The following is a 25359-nucleotide window of genomic DNA, read 5'->3' on the forward strand; positions in this document are numbered from 1 at the left end:
CTCTTTGTTCTTCTTTCTTGCCTAATTGTCTTGTTCAGAATGTCCACTATAATGCTGAAAAGAAGTGGTGAGAGTGAACATTGTTGTGTTGTTCCTGGTCTTAGGGGAAAGGATCTTTCACCATTAATTCTGATGTTAGCTTTGGACTCTTGTAGATGCCCTTTATCATGTTAAGGAAGTTCCCTTCTATTTCTAGTTTGTTGAGTGTTTTTCTCATGAAAGGGTATTGGATTTTGTCAGATACTTTTTCTCTATTAATATGATCATGTTTTAAAAATTTGTTTGTTTTATTCTTTATTTTATTAACATGGTGTATTACAATGAGTTTCAGATATTAAACCAAACTTGCTTTCCTGGAATCCCTCTTGTTCATGGTGTTTAATCCTTTCATATTTTGCTGCATTTGCTTTCCTTGAGGATTTTGATGTCAATATTCACAAGGTATATTGTCCTGTAGTTTGCTTTCCTTATGATATCTTTGCTTTGTTTTGGAATCAGGGTTGCACTGGTATCATACAATGAGTTGGGAAGTGTTCTTTCCCATTCTAGCTTTTGGAAGTGTATGAAGTGTTGACATTAATTCTTCTCTAAGACTAATGGTATTTTAATGTTTGTTTTTATCTTTTAGGATTCTCCTTTTACAAATGCAGGAATGGGATCTAATCTAAATCTCCTGGGTGAAATTGAGTGTGATGCCAGCATAATGGATGGAAAATCCCTGAATTTTGGAGCTGTTGGAGCACTGAGTGGTATGTGAACATTATAACACATTATCTCTATTCTTAGAAAAAAACTGAATATTACCATTTCATTCCTCCTGAAGACTTAGCTCAGTTGTTTTCATCATTCTTACTTGGAATAGTGTTGAAAACAAACATTGTTTTCTTTTACGGAATTTAAAACAGAAAATCTTACCTACAGATAGAAAGAAAACAGTGAAATAGCTTATGTCCAAGTCTTTGGTTAGAGTTTGATCATTCTCCTCCATCTCCTCAAGAGATTACAGACATGTAAAATGGGAGTTAGCATATTCTATTAATTTTGCAATTATTTGAATACACAAATAATATATTTTTATTGTTAAAAAATTCAAATGATATAAATAAAATTTACCTTTGATCTTCCAAATCTTTCCTTCCAAAACTCTCCTTAGGAGGTTTAACCAGTAAAATAATGTGCATTTATCCATATTTATATGTAAGAGAAACATAGTTTTACACATATTTAAAAAAAATCAATGCACATATTATTATGAAACTTTCTTTTTTTCTTTCTTTTCTTTTTTTTTTTGGCGGTGTGCGGGCCTCTCACTGCCGTGGCCTCTCCCGTTGCGGAGCACAGGCTCCGGACGCGCAGGCTCAGCGGCCATGGCTCACGGGCCCAGCCGCTGCGCGGCATGTGGGATCTTCCCGGACCGGGGCACGAACCCGTGTCCCCTGCATCGGCAGGCGGACTCTCAACCAACCACTGCACCACCAGGGAAGCCCTCTTTTTTTCTTTAAATAGGATGTCTTGGAGATTTTTTCCACATCAGTACATATAAATGTTTTGCAGTTTACTTATTAAAACAAAATATACATGAAGGGCACAGATTTTTAAAAAAAAATATTTTATTGGCGTATAGTTGATTTACAATGTTGTGTTAGTTTCTGCTGTACAGCAAAGCCAATCAGTTATACATATACATATATCCACTCTTTTTTAGATTCTTTTCCCATATAGGCCATCACAGAATATTGAGTAGAGCTCCTTTTGCTCTACAGTAGGTCCTTATTGGTTATCTGTTTTATATATAATATTGTGTATATGTCAATCCCAGTCTCCCAGTTTATCCCTCCTCCCCTTCCCACTGGTAACCATACATTTGTTTTCTACATCGTGACTATGTTTCTCTTTTATAAATAAGTTCATTTGTACCATTTTTTTAGATTCCACATATAAGCAATTTTAAGTATAAAACTTCATTAATTTCTAGATGTATATAGCCATGTAAACCACCACCAAATCAAGACATAAGACATTTCCATGTCAAAATATAGAACATTTCCAAACTCCCAGAAGGGTTCTTTATGCCTCTTCCTAGTTTATACCTCTTGTATTCTCCTCCTACCCACTCCCCCTTGTCCATTAATTCTGACTTTAGGCACCATAGATTAATTTGCCTGTTCTTCAGATTCCTGTGAATGGAATCGTACACCTCTGTGTCTGGTTTCTTTTGCTTAATGTTATGCCTGTGAGATTGATTTATGATGTGTGTCATAGTAGTTTTTTCTTTTGTGTTAGTAGCACTTTATTGCATGAATATAAAATAACTTATTCTCTTGGCGGATATTTAAATAATTTCTAGTTTTTGACTGTTATGAATAAAACTCCAGTGCATATTTTTCTGCATGTCTTTTGGTAGACATATGCACTTATTAATATTTCCCTTGAGTATAAACCTAGGATTTGGAATGGTAAGTTTAGGTACATATGTACTTTGCTTTAGAAGATACTGTCAGACAGTTTTAGAAAGTAGTTGTTACAATCTATACTCCCACAGCGTATGAGCATTTCAGTTACTCTTCATCCTTGCAAATGTTTGATATTGTTATTCTTTTTAAAATTTAATCATTTTGATATGTGTGTAGTGGTATTATTGTTTTAATTTGAGTTTCTCTGGTGACTAATGATATTGAGAACCTTCTCATATGCTTATTGGCCATTTAGATGTCCTTGTTGTGCAATGTGTTCAAGTCTTTTGCATACTTTTTATTGGATTATTTTTTTTATTGATTTGTTGGAGTACCTTATATATTTTCATACAGACCCTTTGTCAGATACATGTATTGTGAATATCTGCTCCCAGTCTGTTGCTCACTCTTCTAATGAAGTTTAAGTTATCAACCTTTAATGTTATGGTTAATTTTTATTGTATTTTGTTTAAGAAATCTTTGCCTACCTAAAGTTTTGAAGGTAGCTTCCACTGTTTTCTTTTAGTAGTTCTATTGTTTTTAACCCTTCACATTTAGCTTTCTTATTAAGCTCATTCATTTTAGTGAAGTAGGAACCGAAATTAATTTTTGGCTCTCTTATGGATATCCAAATGGCTCATTGCCATTGTCAATAGAAAGGACAGTTCTTCCCTCATAGAATTGTGTTGGCAAATCAGGTGACTGTGTGTGTAATGGTTTGTTTCTATACCTTCTATTCCATTAATCTGTCTATTGCCAGTCCCACACTGTCTTGATTTCTGTAGCTTTATATTGTATTTTGATAATTTGATAGTGGAAGACTTCCAACTTCCTTTTTCTTTTTCTTTTTTTTTCTTTACAGTTGTATTGGCTATTCTTTTTTTTTTTTAATAAATTTATTTTTGGCTGTATTGGGTCTGGGCTTTCTCTAGTTGCGACAAGCAGGGGCTACTCTTTGTTGTGATGCATGGGCTTCTCATTGCGGTGGCTTCTCTTGTTCCAGAGCAGAGGCTCTAGGCATGCAAGCTTCAGTAGTTGTGGCACGTGGGCTCAGTAGTTGTGGCTCATGGGCTCTAGAGCGCAGGTTCAGTAGTTGTGGCACATGGGCTTAGCTGCTCCACGGCGTGTGGGATGTTCCCAGACCAGGGCTTGAACCCGTGTCCCCCACATTGGCAGGCGGATTCTTAACCACTGTGCCACCAGGGAAGCCCCTGTATTGGCTATTCTAAGTTTATGGCATTTTCATAAAATTTTTAGAATCAACTTGTCAATGTCCATAATAAAACCCTGGTGAGATTTTGACTGGTATTGCATTGAATGTATAAAACCATATGTGGACAACTGTCATCTTAACAATATTGCATATTCCTGTTCATGAACATGAAATATGTGCATTTGTATAAATATTATTCATTTCTTTCTCAGCAATGTTTTATGGTTTTTAGTATAGATGTCTTATACACCCTTTTTATTAGATTTATTCTAGATATTATGTTTTTTGATGGCTATTGTAAATATATATTTTCAAAATTAATATCCAGTTATTTTTGTATTTAGAAATACAGTTGAGTTTTGTGTATTGGACTTATATTCAGTGGCCTTGATGACTTCACTTATTAATTCAAGCAATTAGAAAAATAGATTCTCTTGTCATTTCTATATACACAGTCACATCATCTTTGAATCATGGCAGTTTTTTTTTTCCTTTCTAATATTAAAAAATATTTTTTTCTTGCATTATTGTGCTGGCTCTGATACTCGGTGCAATATTGAATATAAGCGGTGATAGTGTACATCCTTGCTTTGTTCCTGGTCTTAGAGGGAGAGCATTAGATATTTCACCATACTGTGTGCTGGTAGCTGTAGGATTTTCATAAATGCTCTTTATCAGATTGAGGACATTTCCTTCTAGTCTTAGTTTGGTGATAATTTTTATTTTAAATGGGTTATTGAATATCACTAAGTGCTTTTCTGCATCTTTGGCTTTTCTTTTTTATTTTATTAGATATGGTGGAATTTATGGTTGATTTTTGAATGTTAAACCAACTTTTCATTCCTGGCATAAAGTCAGGATTGTAATTTTTTATCTTTTTCACATTCCACTGGATTTGATTTACTGATGTTTAAGATTTTGACATCTATGTTTATATAATAGATTAGCTTTAATTTTACTTTCTTAAAATATTCTTTTTAGATTTTGGAATCATGTTATGGCTGGCCTCATAAAATGAGTTGGGATTTTTTTCCCCTCTATTCTTTGAAAGAGTGTGTGTACAATTGGAATGGTTTTTAATTGTTTGGAAAATTCATTAGTTGTTTTGAATCACGGGGGTTTTCTTTGTGGGAAATTTTAAATAAATGGGATTCAATTTCTTTACCAGTTATAAGATTATCTATATATTTTTTTATGTGTGTTTCCCAAGGAATTTGTCTTTTTCATAGGAGTTGTCAAATTTATTTGCCTAAAGACTTTATTGACTTCCAGTTTAATGTCACTGTGGTTAGAGAACATATTCTGAATGGTTCCAACCCCTTGAAACTTTCTGAGACTTGCTTTATGGCTCAGCTTATGGCGTATTTTGATGAATGTTCCATGTGAACTTCAAAAGAGTATTCTGCAATTGTTGGGTGTGTATTCTATGTATGTCAGCTAGGTCAGTTTACTTATTCATTGTTCCAATCTTCTTTATCTTTTCTGATTTTTGTGATAGGTAAGAACAGAGTTTCAATTAGGTTTTTTTTTTTTTTGCCCGCACCGTGTGGCATGCGGCACGTGGGATGTGGGATCTTAGTTCCCTGACCAGGGATCAAACCCGTGTCCCCTGCATTGGGAGCGCAGAGTCTTATCCGCTGGTCCACCAGGGAAGTCCCTCAATTAGTTTTAATTTCTTTTATTTTGAGATTTTATTGGTATTTAATGAAATTTCATATTTTTAAAGGCCATTAGCATTTCTCTGTGAACTGTTTATACTTCTTGTGTGGCTTGCCTTTTACCTCTGTTTATAATGTGCTTTATCATATTGGAATTTAAAATTTTATTTGTCAAACATATTACTTTCCGTTTTGTGGCTTTTGTATTTTGCATTTCTTAAGGTTTATCTCACTCATAATTGTAACTACAGTCACTTACATTTTCTTCAAATATATGTGTAATTTATTTTTCATTGGCTTCTTGAATGCATTGTTTGTTGATCAATTTCTGAATTGATCAGCAAATTGTCCCTATATAATTTATTGAATAACAACAGTAACGATAATATTAAGTACCATTTATTGGGTGAGTATTACATACATACCATGCAGTGTTCTCCAGTAGTTCATGTATATTAAATCATTTAGTTCTCATGATAACCTTCTGAAGTCAGTACTTTTATGCCCATTTTATAGGTGAGGAAACTGAGACACAGGAGAGATTTAGTAATTTGTCCAAGGTTACTGTGTCAGTCTGGGTCCAACTAGGGGACAGAAACCACACAGCAGTTTAAACAGGAGAAGCTTAATGTAAAGGGCAGAGGGAGACTACCCAGGTAAGGATAAACTTGGAAGGGAGTTCAGACCTCACAGAAAAGAGTGTGGTTGCAGCTGACTGTTTGACAGCCCACTTTTTTGCTGGGTTACCCAGGCCACAGTCACTGTGAGAGCAGAAACAATCCTGGGGGCCTCAGGCTGATAGGTGGGCACACAGAGGCCAGGAAGTCATGGGAATTAAACCTTTGTTTGCAGGATGAGGATTGGGCTTTTGGCTCCCTAGACAGCCAGCCCCACAGGATGCTTTGCTATGGGGCTGAGGAGAAGGTGTGGGGATCCGTGACTTGAGCTGGGCCTGGTCCTGTTCTTTCTGGGGCTGTCAGCTATGCTGCTGTGGCCTGAATCAGGAGTTGGGGGAAACATGGTAGCCAAATGCTGGAGAAAGCTGCACCCCGCAAGTACTTAGCACTGGAGAGAACCTTGTGGACCAGATAGTGAGAATAACTGGCGCTCTCCTGGAGCCTGGCTGGCAAGCCACCTTTTCCTTCTGCACGGTGTCTCCAGTGCCCTCTACTGACAAAGCTGACCTGTGTGCCAGCTGGCAAAAGAAACATAGTTAAAAGACCCATATCCACTTTCACCCATAAGGCAACCAAGGGTGAATTTATAGCTGAGAAGTGATAAATTGATAGCTGGTTTATAACAGTCTGACTCCCATCACTCTGTGTTCTTTCCACCTCTCATAGATAGTCCATCCTTTTCCTATTCACTTGAAATACTATCTATATCATGTATTAAATATCCACACGCACATGTATTTGTGTCTCAACTTTAGCTTTATTCTATTCCATTGATATATTTGTCTATTTTGTACCCAAACCACACTCAATTAGAATAGCTTTTAATAAAAAATGGTTATCTTGTAAGGTGAATACCTCTTCGTTTTTTTACAAAAATTTTTTTTCATTATTTTTCCTGATGAATTTAAGAGTCAGCTTGTCATGCATCATAGAAATCCTTTTGAAGCTTTGATGGAGAATTTATAGCTTTGAATTTGTAAGTTAATTTGGTTATTAATGTCTTTACAATACTGAATCATCACATACAGAAATAAATTTCTTTTTAGAGCTAGTACAGAGATCTAACCTTTTCCTTTCTTTGCTACTTCATACATTCTTTGGGGGGCAGAGAAGTTTTTGGTGTTTAGCTAAATATCTAGTTTTGTTTTAAGGCAATCTGGTGACCTTAAATTGAGCTTCTTAGTCTCTTTGTATCCCACTTCTTTTTTTGTTGTTGTTGTTGCTGTTATTAATAGTGTTCTGAAAGGCATCCATAGGTTAGTGGTTAAGGGCATGGTCTCTGGCATTAGCTGCCTTTGTTAAAATCTCAGTGTGTGATCCTGGGCAGGTAACTTAACCTGTGCAAATGTTTCCTCAGTAATCAGATAGGGTTTATAACTGTACTTATGTGATAGAGTTGAAGGATCAGTTAAATAATCTGATACATTTAAGGGCTTGACACTGGGCCTGGCACATACTGGATCCTAAGTTTCTGTCACTGTCTTCTATCATCATCATTGTCATGTTTGTCATTGTCATTGTCATGCTAGCAATTTTTTTTATGCTAATACTTTCTGTCCTGTTTTTCCTCCTAGGTAAGCACCCTTTTCTCACTGTTCACATTTTGTTTTTCCTTCTGGAAACAATCCGAACCATATTTTAAGTCTCAATCTTGTACATACTTGGCCTCTTCTCCCCACCCTTATCCCATTTGTAGGACTTTCTCTTTATTCTTTCTTGCAGGTGAGATTTAAAATTTTGGGCCATTAATTTTTCTCCCCAAGGTAAATTTGAAGCTGTTTGTAATCATGTTTATTCTTTAGAGGAAATTCATGGTTTTGATAATAGATGCCAAATTTTCAGTTTATTTTTTAAATTCTATACTGAAATCTATTAAAAAGGAACTTAATTTAAATTTGTATTATTGCAAAGTCAGTCTTTGCTGCTGTGGCACATGATAACATGAGAATATATGTTTTATATTTGTTCTTATAAGTATTCATATATTTGTCAATTTGATCCTTATTTTGCATGATAATTAACGGTTTTCATTAGTATATTTAAAGAAAGTTTTCCATGATATTTAAAATTTGTCATATTGAAACTGCCACAGAATTGAGTGGGAAACTTGAAGACTTTTGGACTTCCTTTTCTGCCAATTTTATCTTATAGGAATCAAGAACCCAGTGTCAGTTGCGAACAGACTCCTGTGTGAAGGGCAGAAGGGCAAGCTCTCAGCCGGCCGGATTCCTCCCTGGTAACTGCTTTGTTCTTCCGCTTTCCCTGGGCCTTTGGTCTTCGGTGCATGCAGTGTTGGAAGGCTATTTTTATCCACAGAAGGCTGATGCAGTTGGTTACACACCAGCAGTAGCTTGCCTTTGAGAGGAAGACACTCTTTGTTCTGTGATCTTGGAACATTCTGAATACTTGATAGAGCTCCTGTTGGCATAGCATATTATGGATTAAAGCAGAAAAGAGATCCGTTAATTTTAGGTTTTGTAGTCAATTATAGAGATGCTTTTGCTGTTAGTAAGTGTTCAACTGGGGTCTTTTTATTATAAAACTTTAAAGTATCTTACATGTTTGAGACCAGAGTCTAAACTCATTTTTAATTTTGAGAAGTTCTTAATATAAAAGTATGTAATTTTTCTTTTCTGGAGAAACATATTGTGACACTAAAATTAGTGGCACTCTGATTTTCTAAGTCTACATAAACATGTACATAGATGTACAAAAAAGTTCTGGAAATTACCATAATTACCTCTAGGAAGGAGAAAGGAGGGAACAAGATGAGGCAATTGTCAAAGGGGATATGTGCAATATTTTTATATTTTACAAAGATAAAATATATGTGAAAAAGTGATGGCCATCTCTGTATTAAAATTATATCATAAAGTGATCCTACAATTGTCTGGAACTAGTGATCTAATTTTCTCACATACATAGTTCTTCAGCTTTATTTTTTGTTTTCAAAATTGCTTTGACCATTTTAGGCATTTTGCATTTTCATGTGAATTTTAGAATTAGTCTGTCAATTTCTGAGAATAACCTGCTGGAATTTTGATTAGGTTTGTAACATCCATTTTTTAAGGTCTTCTTTAACCTCTCTGAACAGTGTTTTATAATTTTCAGTGTACAGATTTTGCACAGTTTTTATCAAGTTTATACTTAAGTATTTCTTTTTGATGTGATAAATTGCATATTTTAAAAAGTTAAATACCAGTTGTTCCTTGCCAATATAGAAATATGATTAATTTTATTATATTGATATTCTAGCTTAGGAATTTGCTAAATTCATTTGTTCTCATACTGTTTTTACAGATTCCATAAGATTTTCTACATAGATAGTTCTGTCTTCTGGGAATAAAGATAGTTCTTTAAGTAATAAAGATACTTCTTTCTAATGTGGACTCCTTTAGTTAATTTCTTTTTCTTTATTACACTGGCTAGCACCTCCTATGCCATGTGAAATCAAAGTGTGAGAGTAGACATCCTTGCCTTGTTTATAACCTTAGGGAGGAAGCATTTGTTCTTTTACCATTAGGTATGATGGCTGCTATAGGTTTATCATAGATGCTCTTTATTGTGTTGAGAAAGTTCCCTTCTTTTCCTAGTGTGCTGAGAGTTTTTAATAGGAATGGGTATTGTACTTTTTCAAATGCTTTTCTGCATCTGTTGCAATGATCTTATAATTTTCCTTATTTTGTCAGTTAATATAGTGATTGGTTGATTTTCGATTGTTAAAGCAACAGTTGTATTCCCAGGATAAACTCCACTTGGTTATAATGTATTATCCTTTTTATATGTTATTGGATCCAATTTGCTAACATTTTGTAAAGAATTTTTGCATCTATGTTTATGAGAGACATTGGTCTATAGCTTTCTTGTAATGTCTTTGGTTTGGGTTCATTTTGCTTCTTGAATATGTAGGGATATATAGTTTATCAAATTTGGAAAATTTTTGGCTATTACTTCTTCAGATATTTTTTTCTGATCCCCCCTTCTCTTCTATCTTCCAGGATTCCAGTTACACGTATTTGACCTCTTGTAGTGGTCCTACAGATTACTGATAATTTGTTTACTTTTTCCATTCATTTTTCTCTTTATTTCATTTTGAGTAATTTCCATTGCTGTTTTCAAGTTCACTAATTATTTTTTGGCAATATCTAATCACCTGTTAATCCCATCCAGTTTATTTTTCATTTCTGACATTGTAGTTTTTATCTCTAGAAGTTCAGTTTGCACCTTAAAAAAATGTCTTCTATGTATCTACTTAACATGTTTCATATTTCCTATAGCTTCTTGAGTATTTGAATACAATTATAGTAACTGTTTTAATATCTTTGTTTCCTAATTCTGTCATCTTTGTCATTTCTGGGTTGTTTTCAATTGAATGATTTTTCTCATCATAGGTTACATTTTCCTGCTTCTTTGCATGTTTGGTAATTTTTTATTGGATTCCAGATATTGTGAGTTTTGCCTTATTTTGTGTTGGGTATTTCTGTATTTTAATTCTAGGATGCGGTTAATTTATTTAGAGACAGTTTCATCCCTTCAGGTCTTGCTTTATAGTTTGTTACATGCAACTAGAGAAGCATTTAGCCTTGAGCTAATTTTGCTTTGCTGTTGGGCAAAACCTTTCTGAGTAATATAACAGATGCAACTAGAATGAGGTTTTTTACTTTGGTGGGAACAGGAGCTGTTTCTGGCCCTGTGTGAACTTGGGGATTGCTTCCTCTAAAACTTTTCATGTTATTCTTTCCCAGGCTTTGGATGATTTCCTCTTACACATACACTGATCTGTACTCAGCTGAAGACTATAGGCGGACTCTGTAGATTTCTTGAGTCCTTTCTCTGCACAGCTGTCTCCTCTCTGGTTCTCTGCCCTGTGAACTCGGCCACCTGGGCTTCTCTGGATGCCCAGCTCTCTGTCTTCAACTCAGAGAGACTGCAGGGCTCTGCCTGAGTTCCTGTTCCTGTGCTGTGGCTGGAAACTCTCCAGGCAGTAAGCTAGGGCAATCATAAGGTTTCCCATGTTTGTTTCCTTTCTTTCAAGGATCACTGTCCTGTGCTACCTACTGTCTAATGCCTGAAAACTATCATTTTCTGTATTTTGTCTGATTTTTCTTTTCCATTGGTTCAGGCAAGAGTGTAAATGTATTCCCTGTTACTCCGTCTTGTCCAGAAGCATAAATCTCTCACATACCTGCAAGTTTACAGTATACCTGCAGTAGTTTAAAAAAAACCCAAATTCCCTGAGTATCCTAAATAAATAAAACAAATTTATCATGTTTTTAACTTTAAGCTTGTTTACGCACAACCCTAATAAGTCTAGTATCTAATTTCTATAATGATAATAGCTAAAATTTATTGCATTTGTACACTGTGAGAAGCATTGTTTTATGTGGTTTGTGTGTATTATCTCATAAAATCATTATATGATTTATGAGGGTATCATACATTTTGCCAACAAAGAAACTGAGTACCATACTTGACACTGTTATGCTATTAAAAATTTATGGAGTCTGTCCTTATCACATTAGAAGCAGCAGATTAGAACCCATAGAGTAGAATCCTTTTATAATAGTAAGAAGTAATGTTTACACCCATTTAGTTATTCATTCACTTACCCATTCCTTCATTCAGCAGATATTTTTTGTTTACTTCCTGTATGCCAGGCATAGAGGTAGAAAAACTATCAAAAGCAGGTGGAGGACTTAGAAACTGTGGTCTTCTGGTGTCATCTTTGAAGAAGCAGGTGACTCTATGGGGGCAGCAAGTCATTGGGTGTTTTCTAAGAAGTCTTTAAATAAAAAGTTCATCTGTCTATATATCTCATTGAGGAAGACAGGGAGTATATTTGTTTCAGCTGTATCTAAATTCTGTTAGAATTTCATAAACTCTTATTGCTTTGTTAGAAAAACCCTCAGCAGAACTTTAGGCAGAATGGTATTTCTATTAGCTGATAATTTTTTATGTTTTAATTTTCTGGTTATTGCCACCATGATATGATGTATTAATTAAGTATTGGTGTTTGGTCAGATTAGTAGAATATATTTAGCATGCATATGATATCCTCATAAATTTGGTGGGCCTACTATCATAAACTGTGTTGTATTTTCCTACGTTTATTTTATTTATAAAAGTAAATAAATTTTATTTATTTGTACTCTTTCCTCCTTCATCTTGATAGGGTACAGCTTTGATAGGCATAACCATCTAGAACAGGGGTTGTCAAACTATGGCGTGTGGGCCAAATGTGGACTACTGCCTGCTTTTTGTAAATAAAGTTTTATTGGAACACAGCCATACCCATTTGTGTACATATTGTCTATGGCTGCTTGTGCTCTGCAAAGGCCAAACTGAGTTGTTGCAGCAGAGACATCTGGTCACAAAGCCCAAACTGTTTGCTATCTGGCCCTCTACAGAAAAAAAATTGCCGACTGCTACCCTAATATGTTATAGAATAAGTTACAATTTTTGGAAATTATGTTTCTTTTGGTGAAAAAGGGAAAGCTAGAAAAGCATTGTTGCTCTTAGACCCTCAGATTTTTTGAGATGCAAATTTAATTTTTGGTACATTGTTTATTTAAAAATACTATTTAATCTATTGTATTTCATAAATTCATTGATTTTAGTACCTTTTTTGTATGAATGTGAAAAGAAAATTTAAAAACCTAGATTAAAAGAAACATAAGTAGGGCTTCCCTGTGGTGCAGTGGTTGAGAGTCCACCTGCCAATGCAGGGGACACGGGTTCGTGCCCCGGTCCGGGAAGATCCCACATGCCATGGAGCGGCTGGGCCCGTGAGCCATGGCTGCTGAGCCTGCGCGTCCGGAGCCTGTGCTCCGCAACGGGAGAGGCCACAACAGTGAGAGGCCCGCATACCGCAAACCCCGCCCCCCCCCAAAAAGAAACATAAGAGAGCTATCAACTAATCAGGAGGTATGGATGGGTTAGTTGGGTTCCCCTTCAAACAAAATAGTTTAAAAGGCAAAAATAACAATAATAGCAAAAATGTTATGAGACAGTCAGGGAAATGTGAACATCGACTGAATAAACTATTTTGATTCTAAGGATTTATTGTTAATTTTTTTAGGTGTCAATTGGTTATGTTGTGGTTATGTTTTTTTAAAAAGTTATTTTTTGAGATGCATGCTAAAATATTTATATTTGAAGTTATTTGATATCTGAGATTTGCTTCAAAATAATCTGGGTGGGAATATAAATGAATGAGGTTAGCAATGTATTAACAGTTGATGAGAATGGGTGATGATCCTTTGGGTACATTATACTATTCTCTGTAATGTATATGTTTGAAAATTTTTGTAATAAAAATTTTAAGAAGAGTTAAATCCTTATTATTTAATTTGGTCATTATGTGTTATTTCCACATACAGCAGGTTCCCCCTTATTTGCACTTTATGTGTTTGTAAGCTTTAAATAATCAGTAGCCACCAAATTGGTGGTCTTTCTTCAGTTCTGTGCATTTATGATAAAGAAGTAATAGGTAAAATATATAGAAATCCATTTTTAAGTCCAAAGAAGCAGCTGTCATTTTCTCCTATATCTTTCTCATCCAGCATAATGCATTTTAAGCAGTTTTGAGAGCTTTCTGAATCACTAAATTGCACATTTTTAGACTGACTACAGTGTCATGGTTTTTGAAAATTTCCCATCCATGAAATTGTAATTGACCTCACTGTGTTTTTGGGTGTTTGGCTATGCTGGCACTTCAATAGCTCAGCTTGTTGAAGGTTTTAATAATTCCACTCAGTGCTGGTCTCAGTAGTGTTGCTTTTGTTTCTTAACACTTTAGACTTGCTTTAGTGTAAATTAAGGAGAGCATAACACAAGGAAAATGTTGACACCCTAGTTTATTGTTGAATATCTTGCCAATGTTTTTCTAATGCTTAGTGTGCTTCAGGCACTGTTCTAAATGCTTAGCATATATGGATATCAGTGAAAAACAAAGATCCCTGTTGTTGTGAAGCTTACAGTTTATTTGAGGGAGATAGATATAAACAACAGAGATAATATCATCAGTTATAAAGTATATGGTATGTGAGAAGGTAGAAAAAAGAAAAAATGTAAAAAAGACAGAATGAGAGGGATTGGGAGTACTGGGTAGAGGAGTGCAGTGTTTTGGGTACAGTTTTAAATTGGCCTCATCAGGGAGATATATTTAAACAGATGGGGAAATTTGCCATTTGGGAAATAAGGAAGATCCTGACAGGGAACAGTCAGGGTGAAGGCCCTGAGGCAGGAGTCCCCTTGGCATGTTTGTGTTTTGTAAGAGGCTGGAGCAGAGTAAGCAAGGGGGCAAGAGGAAGAAGAGATGAGGGGAGGAGGGAGCAGAGAAGACCAGATCACTTGGGAGCCTGGAGATCCTGGTGAAGGCTCCAGTTTTCATGCTAGAGTCCTCACGAGGGGTTTCGCAGGATTTTGAGAAGAGAAATGTCATTACCTGACTTGTGTTTTACAAGGATGTCACTGGCTGATGTGTTGAGATTAGACTGGGGCAGGGGACGGAGCAAGGCGAGCATGGAAGTGATGAGGCCATTTCAACCCTGTAGGTAATAGATGATGGCGGCTCAGACCAGGGCGGTGGCGAGAAGTGGTCAGATTCGGGATGTGTTAACAAGGTGGAGTCGATGGATTTTTCTAGTGAATTGAGGTGAAACTTCTGTGAGAGCTTTCTCCTTGGAGAGTCAGAAGAATATTTGAGAAAAATTTGAATTGGTGCTGCATTTAGTGTTCTGGGAAGAGATTTTTTATTTTTAATAGTATAGTTTTTAGCGAAAGCTCATGTAGCTTTTTAACATTTTAAAATGATTTCAAACACAGTTATATGCCATTTTGTGTGATGTCAAACTACTGGACAAGTAATTTTTGGTTGTAAGGAAAGGTCAGGATCTCAGAATTCTCATCCGTAAGACGGCATCCAACTATTCACCTTCCTGTGAATATTGTACAACGCCTAACGTATTTAAAACCTTGCATAGCAGACAACTTCAAACTAATTTTATTTAGAATCAAACCTATGAATGATTAAGAAATGAAAAATAAAACTAAGCTTATGTTATAAAATACTTTTGATTCCAGATGCTGGGATAGAACCCCAAATGATGAATGGGAGTGCTGAGAATACTAGATTCAGCTCCAAGCTTCTGTCCTGATCATTTAATTTAATACTTCAGCATCTCTTTTACGTCTTCACGTGAAGAGAGTTTATTTCTTATATCAAAGTCTTTTTCTAGCAGAAGGAAGTGCTACAAATGCTGTCAGGACAGCTCAACTTGCATCCAAGTTCCTACCTCAGTTATTCTCCCGTTTTCCTTTATGTGACAGCTTTTCTTTGAAGTTTCTTTGCAGTGGTCTTCATTTGATACAGGAATAGGAGGAACTTTTCTATTTTTGGAGTCCTTTAGATTTTTTTTAAAAAATGGAAGTTTGAAGAGGTATTCTTGTTGGCTCTCTCCCTCCTCTCTTTTTTTTAATGCTCCCTCCATTCTCACCTTCATATATACTGGAAAATAGTTACTGGGCTTAACCAATTTGTTTCTCATTGGAACCATTTGGATATGTTTCTGAGTATCAACTTAGACTTTCTTCTTCTAATCTGTCATTGATCTTACGAACAATCAAATATAAAGACTTCAATATGTATCACTTCGAGTTTTTAGTGTTGGAATGATTAGAGGAACAGAAACAAAAAATAGGGAGCAGGAAACTAATGAGTAGGCACTAGTTCAAGGAATCCATTACTAGCTGGCTGAGAGCTTTAAGAAGTTGGCTGTGGAAGGAGATGAAGTGATTGATTATTATGGTAACTGCTTGCTATTACTGTGTTAGGGAATGGGGTGGTTAATTATCCTGCATGCTATTTGAAATCTTTGAAAGGAAGTCTTTTACAGTTAGCTAACAGTATCCTTTTATTCACTTTGTTATGTTAAAACTTGCAGTTTGGGACTTAAAAAAATTACTTTAGGGACATACCACACTGCTTTATTTACCACAGTAAAAATGATTCTGACAGCCATATATATATTTTTATTGCATTGAGGCTTAGAAATGTAAGTGCATATCATTGTGTTTGGGCATCTCTGGATGTACCCCACTCATTTTGTGTAGATCCAGGTGTTATACTAGGCAAGAATACTAAATCTGAAGACATTCACTTAAGCTTTGACTCTTAATCTGATGAAATAGATCTTGTACATAAACTGAGAACCACAGTTGATCCAAGATAAATCTTAATATTTTCCACTGGGAAATCAGCTATTTTTACTTCTTATGTTGCATTTTGCCAATTTTTACTGGTTAGTTATTGCAAATGATATTGTACCGTTTCCACTTGTAAAATTTCTAACTTGGGGAAAAATTAAAAGAATTTTTTAGGCATGTAGCCATTTTGAGATATTGCAAAATTTTTTCAGTTGCCTTACTATATTACTTATATTACTTTATTGAATATGTAGGAGAAGATGACACTATGAATTTTTAAAAGAGTAATTTTTCTGTCGTTAGCTTTTTAGTTGGAGAAGGAGCCTACAGATGGGCAGTAGATCATGGAATACCCTCTTGCCCTCCTAACATCATGACCACAAGTAAGTAAAACTATTCAAAATTAAGCTGTATTAGCATATATACCTGAAAGTGTTACATTGCTTTTGATCCATATAGTACCTATATTTAAGGAAGAAAGCTTGTATGTTGAAATATTTTAGTTAAAAGATAAATAGAAAGTTATTTGATTTTAAGCCACCTTTATATTCTTGAGGTCCCCCCACTCCTGCTTTATCATGCTTTAAAAAAAATTTTTGGCTGCATTGGGCCTTCGGTGCTGTGCATGGGCTTTCTCTAGTTGTGGTGAGTGGGGGCTACTCTTCATTGCGGTGCGCAGGCTTCTCATTGTGGTGTCTTCTCTTGTTGCGGAGCACGGGTTCTAGGTGCACGGGCTTCAGTAGTTGCAGCACGCAGGCTCAGTAGTTGTGGCTCATAGTCTTAGTTGCTCCGGGGCATGTGGGATCTTCCTGGACCAGGGATCGAACCCATGTCCTCTGCATTGGCAGGCAGATTCTTAACCACTGCGCTGCCAGGGAAGTCCTTGCTCATGTTTTTATAGAAGTATTGTTAAAGGATCCCTTTTAGGCTACTTAAAATAATCACTAACAATAAAACCATACTAGCCACTCAGAGAGAGAGACGAAAACGTAGGTCAACATTTACCCATCCTTGAGCTGAGGAAAGCCTATCTAGGTACCACGTGTATGAGAAGGAAGAACAAAAGTGTGACTGCAGAAGAGTTAAGACTGAAAAACATTTATCATAACTATGACAATGGGATACATACGCTTAATCTACGAAGAGTTTTGCCAGATTAAAAGTCATGTGAATACATGTGATACCCCAATAGAAAAGGGTCAAAAGTCATAAATAGATAATATAACATAACTAATAGGGACATTCAAATTAAGGTGAGTACATGTTAAATCTGTTCCCACTCACTTGGTGAAAGAGTTAAAAAATATTGTATTACTGCTGGTAAGTGTGTGGTAAAATGAACATAATACATTGTAGGTACAAATGTAGATTGGCAGAAATTTTGGAGGACAGCTAAGTAGTATAGATCAAAAGCCTTAAACCCATTCTGCATCTCGGAACTTGTCATCAGAGATATAGACATAGATTTATGTAGAAGGGTACTCATGAAGAATGTAAAAAAAATTCAATTATATATAAAATAAGCTACAAGGATATATTGTACAACACAGGGAATATAGCCAATTTTTATAGTAACTATAAATGGAGTATAACCTTTAAAAACTTGTGAAATCACTATATTGTATACCTGTGACTTATATAATATTGTACATCAACTACTTCAATAAAAAAGGGAAAAAAAGAAAAACATAAAAAAAGATTATTAAAAAATTTGAAAAAGACTTATGTCCAACACAGAGGAATGTGAGTAAACTATCACATAGTCTTATAATGAAATGTTATGAAGTAACTGGAAATTGTTATAAAGACTGATAATGATTAAATCTAATAATGACTTAAAAAAGTGAAAAATGAGGTTATAAATATGTATATATGTGTGTTTCATATGTCTGTCTTAAAAAAGAAATCATGGCTACATGTTTATGCATAAAAAACAGTAAAAACATATACTACTTGTTTTTTAAATTAAAAAAATTTTTAACAAGTAATCTATGAATGTAATTTAAATAATCAAATGAAAAAGTGAGGAATCATTAGCTCCAAGGAAACCAAGTTGTATAAAAAAGAGATGACTATTTATCATAGCAAGTGTCTAATAAGGACCAGCTGTTAGTAACATTATATTCAGAATGAACTCTGTACTGCTGCAAGTTGTAATATTGAGAGGCTGGAAGGAGGAGAAGTGTGTGTGTGCAGGGAGACCAGGAGTGTGAGAGTCCTGGATCCTCATACGCTGCCACTAATGCTGCCTTAGAGTCTCCCCAGTTGAACTTGCTGTGGAGCTCTTATATCAGGCACAGAAATCAGCTCATCTGCCAATTCCATCTTGTTTTTCCTTGGAGGCAGGCCACCTGGCAACCTGGGTCTAGAGTGGGCCCTCAGTAGGCCTGCTGTGCAGCTGTCATCTGGTCTTCACCTCCCCATCACTTTGGAATTCCCTTTTCTTCTCTCCAGTATCAAATTGTCTGTTTCCGAATGTCTTTTTTTTTTTCTTGTTTTACTCCCTCATTTGATATATGGAAGGTGGGAAATCACTTTTGCTTAGGTTTCTGAAGAAATTGCTCTGTCTTCTAATTTCCAGTCTTGCTATTATGCAGTCCGCTGGCACTTTGATTCCCAGTTTTTTGTGGTGTCTTTTGCCTCTTTGGAAGGAAGCTCTTATTTCAGTGGTCTTATTACCTCAATGATATCTTGGGATGGGTCTTTTTTTTTTACTTATTATACTGGGTACTCTTTTGGATTCTCCATCTGGAAATCCATGTACTTTGGGGAAATTAAAAAAATTTGTGTAATAATCTCTCCCCCTATCTCTCCTCTGTTATATTTTTCTAATTTCTTTCAATTAGATGTTGGATCTTGTGCTCTAATCCCATGTATCATTTTCAAAAGTTACTTTTTCTCCTTTTAAAAATCTGTCTTTTGTCCTGCTTTCTGGGAAGTTTCTTCAATTTTATCTTCCAAATCTTCTACTTCTAATGAATTTTTAATTTTGGTTTTCATATTTTTAATTTCTAGAGATTCATCTGTGATTAATACTTTTAAAACATGGGGTTTTGTTTCATGAACTCAGTATTTTTACTCTCTCTCTTAGGATATTATGGTTTAAAACTTGTTCTTATCCACTGTTTCTGCTTCCTCTGTCTTACTTTGTGTTTGTTTCAGATCCTAATACATGTTAACTAATTTCCTCAACTATCTAGTGACCCTCTGCAGTTTTCATATTCATGAGTGAGTTACCTAAAGACCTGTTGGCAGCTTTGTGTGTGAGGGCAGGTCTGTTTGACCTCAAGAGGGGAGGCGTTGATCATTTCTCTACACATTTTTCTTCTGGATTAGATAGAGAAATCTTCCCAGCTCTGGCAAGGCAATAGCCAGTATTCTGGTACAGAACAAGGGAAGGGGCTGGAGGTGTCACGGTGCCTTTATCAGACTTTTGCGTCAAACTCAGTTTTACGTAGAGCCCCGTACCTGCTCCCAGATGTGGTTGGTGTCTGCTAATTTGGCGCCCATGTAGTTCAGCCTCTCCACATTTTCTGCAAGCACAAGGAGAGGATTTGGGCATCTACATGTTCCTTATTGACATTTTCTGCCCATTCTCCTGTTTTTAGTCTAAACCTGGCTTTCAGAGACACCAGGTGCTTTCTACTTTGAGCTCTCTTGATGTTTCTTTGGCAGGAATTAGTTTACTTTGGCCGAGATTAGTTTGCTTTGTGATGTCTTGGCTAGTGGGCATTGGGGTTCATCTTCCTCTGCTCAATTAGTTACGGTTTGTCCACTTGCTTTCTATGTTCTAAAACTGTTGGTATCTCCCTTCTCATTATAATCACCCCTTGTGTATGTCAGTCTTTTCCCCCACTTAAATTTCTTTTTGGTGAAGTTTTAGTAGGGCATGGAGATGAATTCATGCATTCAGTCTGCCAATTTTACTTCAGGACATTTATATAAAAATGTGTTAGAAAATAGTACTAGATCTTTTTCAGGATGGCAAAATTATTTTTGACTATTTTTTATACTTGTAATAAGAAAAATATATTGTGCCATAGATTTTTTTGTTTTTGTTTTTGTTTTTTTTTGCGGTATGTGGGCCTCTCACCGTTGTGGCCTCTCCCGTTGCGGAGCACAGGCTCCGGACGCACAGGCTCAGCGACCATGGCTCACAGACCCAGCTGCTCCGCGGCATGTGGGATCTTCCTGGACCGGGGCACGAACCTGTGTCCCCTGCATCGGCAGGCGGACCCTCAACCACTGCGCCACCAGGGAAGCCCTGTGCCATAGATTTTTTTTTTATGACTTATATAACCAATCAACACGAAATGTTCTCTGAATAAAGCGTTTGAAAGTTAAGTGATCTTTTTTTTTTTTTTCCAAAAAAGAATGGTTCTGACCTATGGGGAATTTAAAAGGAGAAATTATAACTACTATTTAGATTAAAAAATTTTAAAATACCATTTTATACTCAGCCATTTGTTTAATCCTCAGTAGAAATAAAATGGTATGTTGGTGCTGGTTAATGATAATGTTTTATACTTGATTACCTTTTGGGGGGCATAATTTGTAGGTTTTTATTCCCCTTCAGCTTTTAGAATGTCTTTCTAAGGTTTATTCTAAGTTTATTACACATTTTCACATGTACTTACATATTTCATTTCTCTATGTAGATTTGAATTTCTTTCTGGCATCTTTTCCTTCAGCCTGGAATGCTACATATTTTCTGGTAATGTGGTAGATGTAGTGGTGAAAACTTTTCTCAGCCTTCGTTATCTGAAAAACATCCTTATTTTGCTTTTACTTTGAAAAGACATTTTTGTTGGATATAGACTTCTAGGTTGGCAGATTTTTCCTTTTAGCACTTTTTTTCTTTTTTTTTTATTGTGGTAAAATATTCATAACATAAAATTTAACATTTTAACAATTTTTTTTTTTTCTGGTACGCGGGCCCCTCACTGTTGTGGCCTCTCCCGTTGCGGAGCACAGGCTCTGGACGCGCAGGCTCAGCGGCCATGGCTCACGGGCCCAGCCGCTCCACGGCATGTGGGATCTTCCCAGTCCGGGGCACGAACCCGTGTCCCCTGCATCGGCAGGCAGACTCTCAACCACTGCGCCACCAGGGAAGCCCCCGTTTTAACAATTTTTAAGTGTATAATTCAGTGGTACTAAATACATTCATAGTGTTGATTAACCATCGCCACTATCCATTTCTATTTTTTCCTCAGCCCAAACAGAAACTGTACCCATCAAACAGTGATTATCCATCCCCCTCTTGCCTGTCCCTGGTAACCTTTATTCTGCTTTCTTTGTCTATGAATTTGCCTGTTCTAGGTCCCTCCTCTAAGTGGAATCACGTAATATTTGTCTTTTGCGTCTGGATTATTTCACTTAGCATGTTTTCACCTATGTTGTAGCATGTATCAGAATTTCCTTCTTATAGCTGAATAATATTCCATTGTATCCTTTTAGCACTTTTAAAGATGTTATTCCATTATATTCTGGATTCCGTTGTTTCTGCTAGTTAGACATGATTATTATTGCTTCCTTGTGTGTAATGTGTCTTCTTTTCTCTCTGACTGTTTTTAAAAATTGTTCTATTTGTTTTCACCTAGGTATGGTTTCCTTTGTGCTAGTTTTATTGTGCCTGTTGAATCTGAGGGTTCAGTTTTTAATCAAATTAGGAAAACTATAGGACTCTCTGCTTCATGCTCTCCCTCATCTGTTTCTAGGACTTCAATTTCACTTAAATTAAAACATTTGATACTGTCATGTGTTCCTGAGGCTCTGATTTTTTTCAGTCTTTGTTCTCTGTGCTTTCTGTATTAGTCAGGATTCTCCATAGAGACAGAACCAATATCTATCTGTCATGTCTATCTAAAGAGATATTATAAAGAATTGGCAATCATGGAGGCTGACAAGCAATTATGGAGGCTGACAAGTCCCAAGATATGCAGGGTCAGTCAGCAAGCTGGAGACCAGGAGAGCCAATGGGGTAGTTTCAATCCAAGTTCAAAGGCCTGAAAACTGGGAGGGTCAATTGTATAGTTCCAGTGTGAAGGCTGGCAGGCTTGAGACCCAGGAACAGCTAATGTTTCAGATCAAGTATGAAGGCAGGAAAAAGTTGATTTCTAGTTGAAAGGCAGTCAGGCAAGAGGAATTTTCTCTTACTTGGGGAGAGTCTGCATCTTTGTTCTATTAAGGCCTTGAGCTTATTGGATGAGGTCCACTTACATAGGGAGGGCAATCTGCTTTACTCCGTCTATCAATTTAAATGTAAATCTCAACCTTATCAAACATACCCTCACAGGCATACCTAGAATAAAGCTTGACCAATACCTGGGCACTCTCTGGCCCAGTCAAGTTGTCAAATAAAATTAACCATTACGCTTCTATTTGTTTGATTTCTGTTGAACTGGTCTTTGAGTTTATTGATCTTTCCTCCTGCAGTATCTAGTTTGATATTAATCTGATGTTATGATTTAAAAAATATAAAATATTATGTTTTCAGTTTTAAAGTTTCCATTAAAAAAACCAGCCTTCATCTTTGTCTTGAAATTTCCCATGTCTTTACCCATGATATCCATTGTTGGCATATTTATCATTGTTATTTTGAAATCTTTGACTGCTAATTCTAAAATCTAGGTAATCTGTGGGTCAGTTTCTATTGATAGATTTTTTTTTCTTGACCTTGGTCACACTTTCCTGTTTAGTTGCATGTCTCAATTTTTTTTAAAAAAAATTACACCTTGAGCATTGTGGATGATACATTTTAGAGACTATGATTTGTTATCATCCTTTGAATGATGTTGAGTTTGTTCTAACATGTAATTAAATTATTTGCAGTTCACCCTGATATTGTCACAGCCTGGTTTTTGGCTTTGTTAAAGTGAGTCTATTTCAGTTTTTTTCTTAATCCTAGAGTTGTCTCTTAGTACTAGTTTGTGGTCTTTATTCCCGAGATATGGCCTTTCTGGGGTTTCAGTGGAAAGTCTCAAACTTTAAATTTTGTCTCTCCTACAGTGGGTATTTACTAAAACATCTGTTCACTTTTCAGCTGTTATTTTACTCAGTGGACTTTACGGAATCTTGCATCCTGTATGAACAGTTAAGGACTCATTCAGGATTTGAGGGGACTTTTACATAGATTTTTGGGCTTCCTTTTTTGTGGATTTCTCCTTTCCAGGATTCCTCCCTTACTTTCCAGTGGCTTCAGTAGCCCCAGGCTCCTTCATCTCAGGCCAATAAGACTAGTTTTCTACCTGAGCTCTATTTTCTGTGTGTCTCACAGAGTGAGGAGTGCCTCATGGGGAAAGCTGTTTTAATTTGGATCTCACCCAGTGTGTTTCTTTTCTTTCAGTGGTTGAATCCTCCCCTATTTCTGCCAGCTTTTCGTCACTTGCCTTCAAATAGGCTTTTTTTTTTAGTTTAAAACTTCTACCAGAGTTTGTAATTCTTATTAGTCTCATATAAGCTATTCTTTCATTACCAGGAGATGGAACTGATGTTTTGTAAATGTGTACTGTTAACAAATATAATAATAAAAATAATATAAATTAATAAATGTATCTAACCATTGTATTTATTACTTTTTAATTGTGTGGTAGAAGAATAAGTTATCTTCTTAAATATTGAAGCATTCTACATAAACCTGGTCTTCCTTTTTACTTCCATTCCCAATCCCAGACTCCTGCTCAGTCTGATAACCAGTTACTTGTTTGATTTGCTTCTCTCTGTTCCAACAGAAATGTTGGAATATATAGTATTCCAACATATATAGTTGGAAAAGAATATATAGTATTCTTTTTTAAGTAGATAAATGGTATCATACTGTAGTATCTTTAGTAAGTTTATAGATAAGTAGTATTATAACATGGCTTTTAAAAATATTTTTTGTAATGCAGCAAGATGTATTTTGAAATCTGTCCATGTTGATATATATAGATGAATTAATTTTTAAACTGTTGAATAGCATTTTACCATATTTATTTAGCTGTTTCTTTATTGATAGGCATTCAGGTTGATTCTAGATTTTGCCATTAACATGGATAATTCCTTGAATATTCTTGTACACATCACTTAATATATACGTGTTCTATTGGGGTAGACAGTTGGAAGTAGAATTGCTGACTCATAGAGGATGTGCATTTAATGTTTTGCTGGCTATTGCCAGATTCCTAAGAGATTTGCTGTCTACTTTTGAGAAGTCTGGCTTTGTATAGTTGGTACCATTGATGACCACATAGTAGCTCAGAGTACAGACTTTAGAGGCCTTTATGTGACCAGGGGCGAGTTACCTCCAAGACACTTTTCTCATGGAGACGTTGTGATTCCTTGAGGTAATGTATCAAGAATTCTTACTCCAATTTTTGGTGCATAGAAACACTCAGATGTTGACTATTAATATCATTCTTACTGTTATTAATATGTTGGATGTGAAAATGACCTTGGTGATGTGATTTCATCAGAATTTAATAGGCTTAGCTCTTTATCACTGACTAATAAGATGATTTTAGTGATTGATCATATCTGGAGTTAGGTGTAACCAGTAGAGCAGTGGTTTTCTACTTTGGCTGCACATCAGAGTCACTGGGGAGCTTTGAAAAATTCAGAAGCCCTGGCTGCACTCAAAATCAATGAAAACAGCAACTCTGTAGATGGGACCCAGGCATCTGTAGTTTTTAAAGTTTTGTAGGTAATTTCAGTGTGCATTTAGTTTTCAGAATGTCTGAGATAGAATGTGTACATTCTTTTGAATTCTTCCAGAAAATTCATTAAAGTTGAAATTGAAAGGAAAGTAATTTTGTTTTCCTTTGGTAAAGGACAACCTTAAATAGTTTGTGCTACAAAGTTGCTACCATCTATTCCTTAATTTTCAGCTGTTTTATGCTTTGATTGGACCTGGGATACATCTTTAAATTAAGTAAAGAGTAGATTAAGGATGTTATTCTATTCTTTCAATTTATGGGCATGATTCCGCCACAAGGAATCCTATTTTCTTCTTTTCTATTGGCTAGATTGTGTTCTTACAGTTTTTCTGCCTTTGCGTAAGGTACTTTGAAAGACAACATGATATTAAACATACTTTGTAATTGTAGAGTTTTATCATAACTGGTATATGATATATCAACACTTAATTTCATATGGCTAGTTAATATGGCCAGTTA

The 25359-nt window shown here is 35.8% G+C and overlaps 1 protein-coding gene across 1 annotated transcript in view; it reads left to right on the plus strand.

Annotated features, from left to right (window-relative positions):
• The window catches only part of TASP1 (taspase 1), a 297011-nt gene that overhangs the window by 98453 nt on the left and 173199 nt on the right, over positions 1 to 25359 (plus strand). The window contains exons 5-7 of the mRNA XM_079719460.1: positions 629 to 749; positions 8153 to 8237; positions 16511 to 16590. Coding sequence (XP_079575586.1) covers positions 629 to 749; positions 8153 to 8237; positions 16511 to 16590 — 286 coding nt within the window. The remainder of the gene's footprint in view (positions 1 to 628; positions 750 to 8152; positions 8238 to 16510; positions 16591 to 25359) is intronic.

Source organism: Hyperoodon ampullatus, assembly GCF_949752795.1.
Source record: "Hyperoodon ampullatus genome assembly, chromosome: 14".
Classification (NCBI taxonomy): Eukaryota; Metazoa; Chordata; class Mammalia; order Artiodactyla; family Ziphiidae; genus Hyperoodon; species Hyperoodon ampullatus.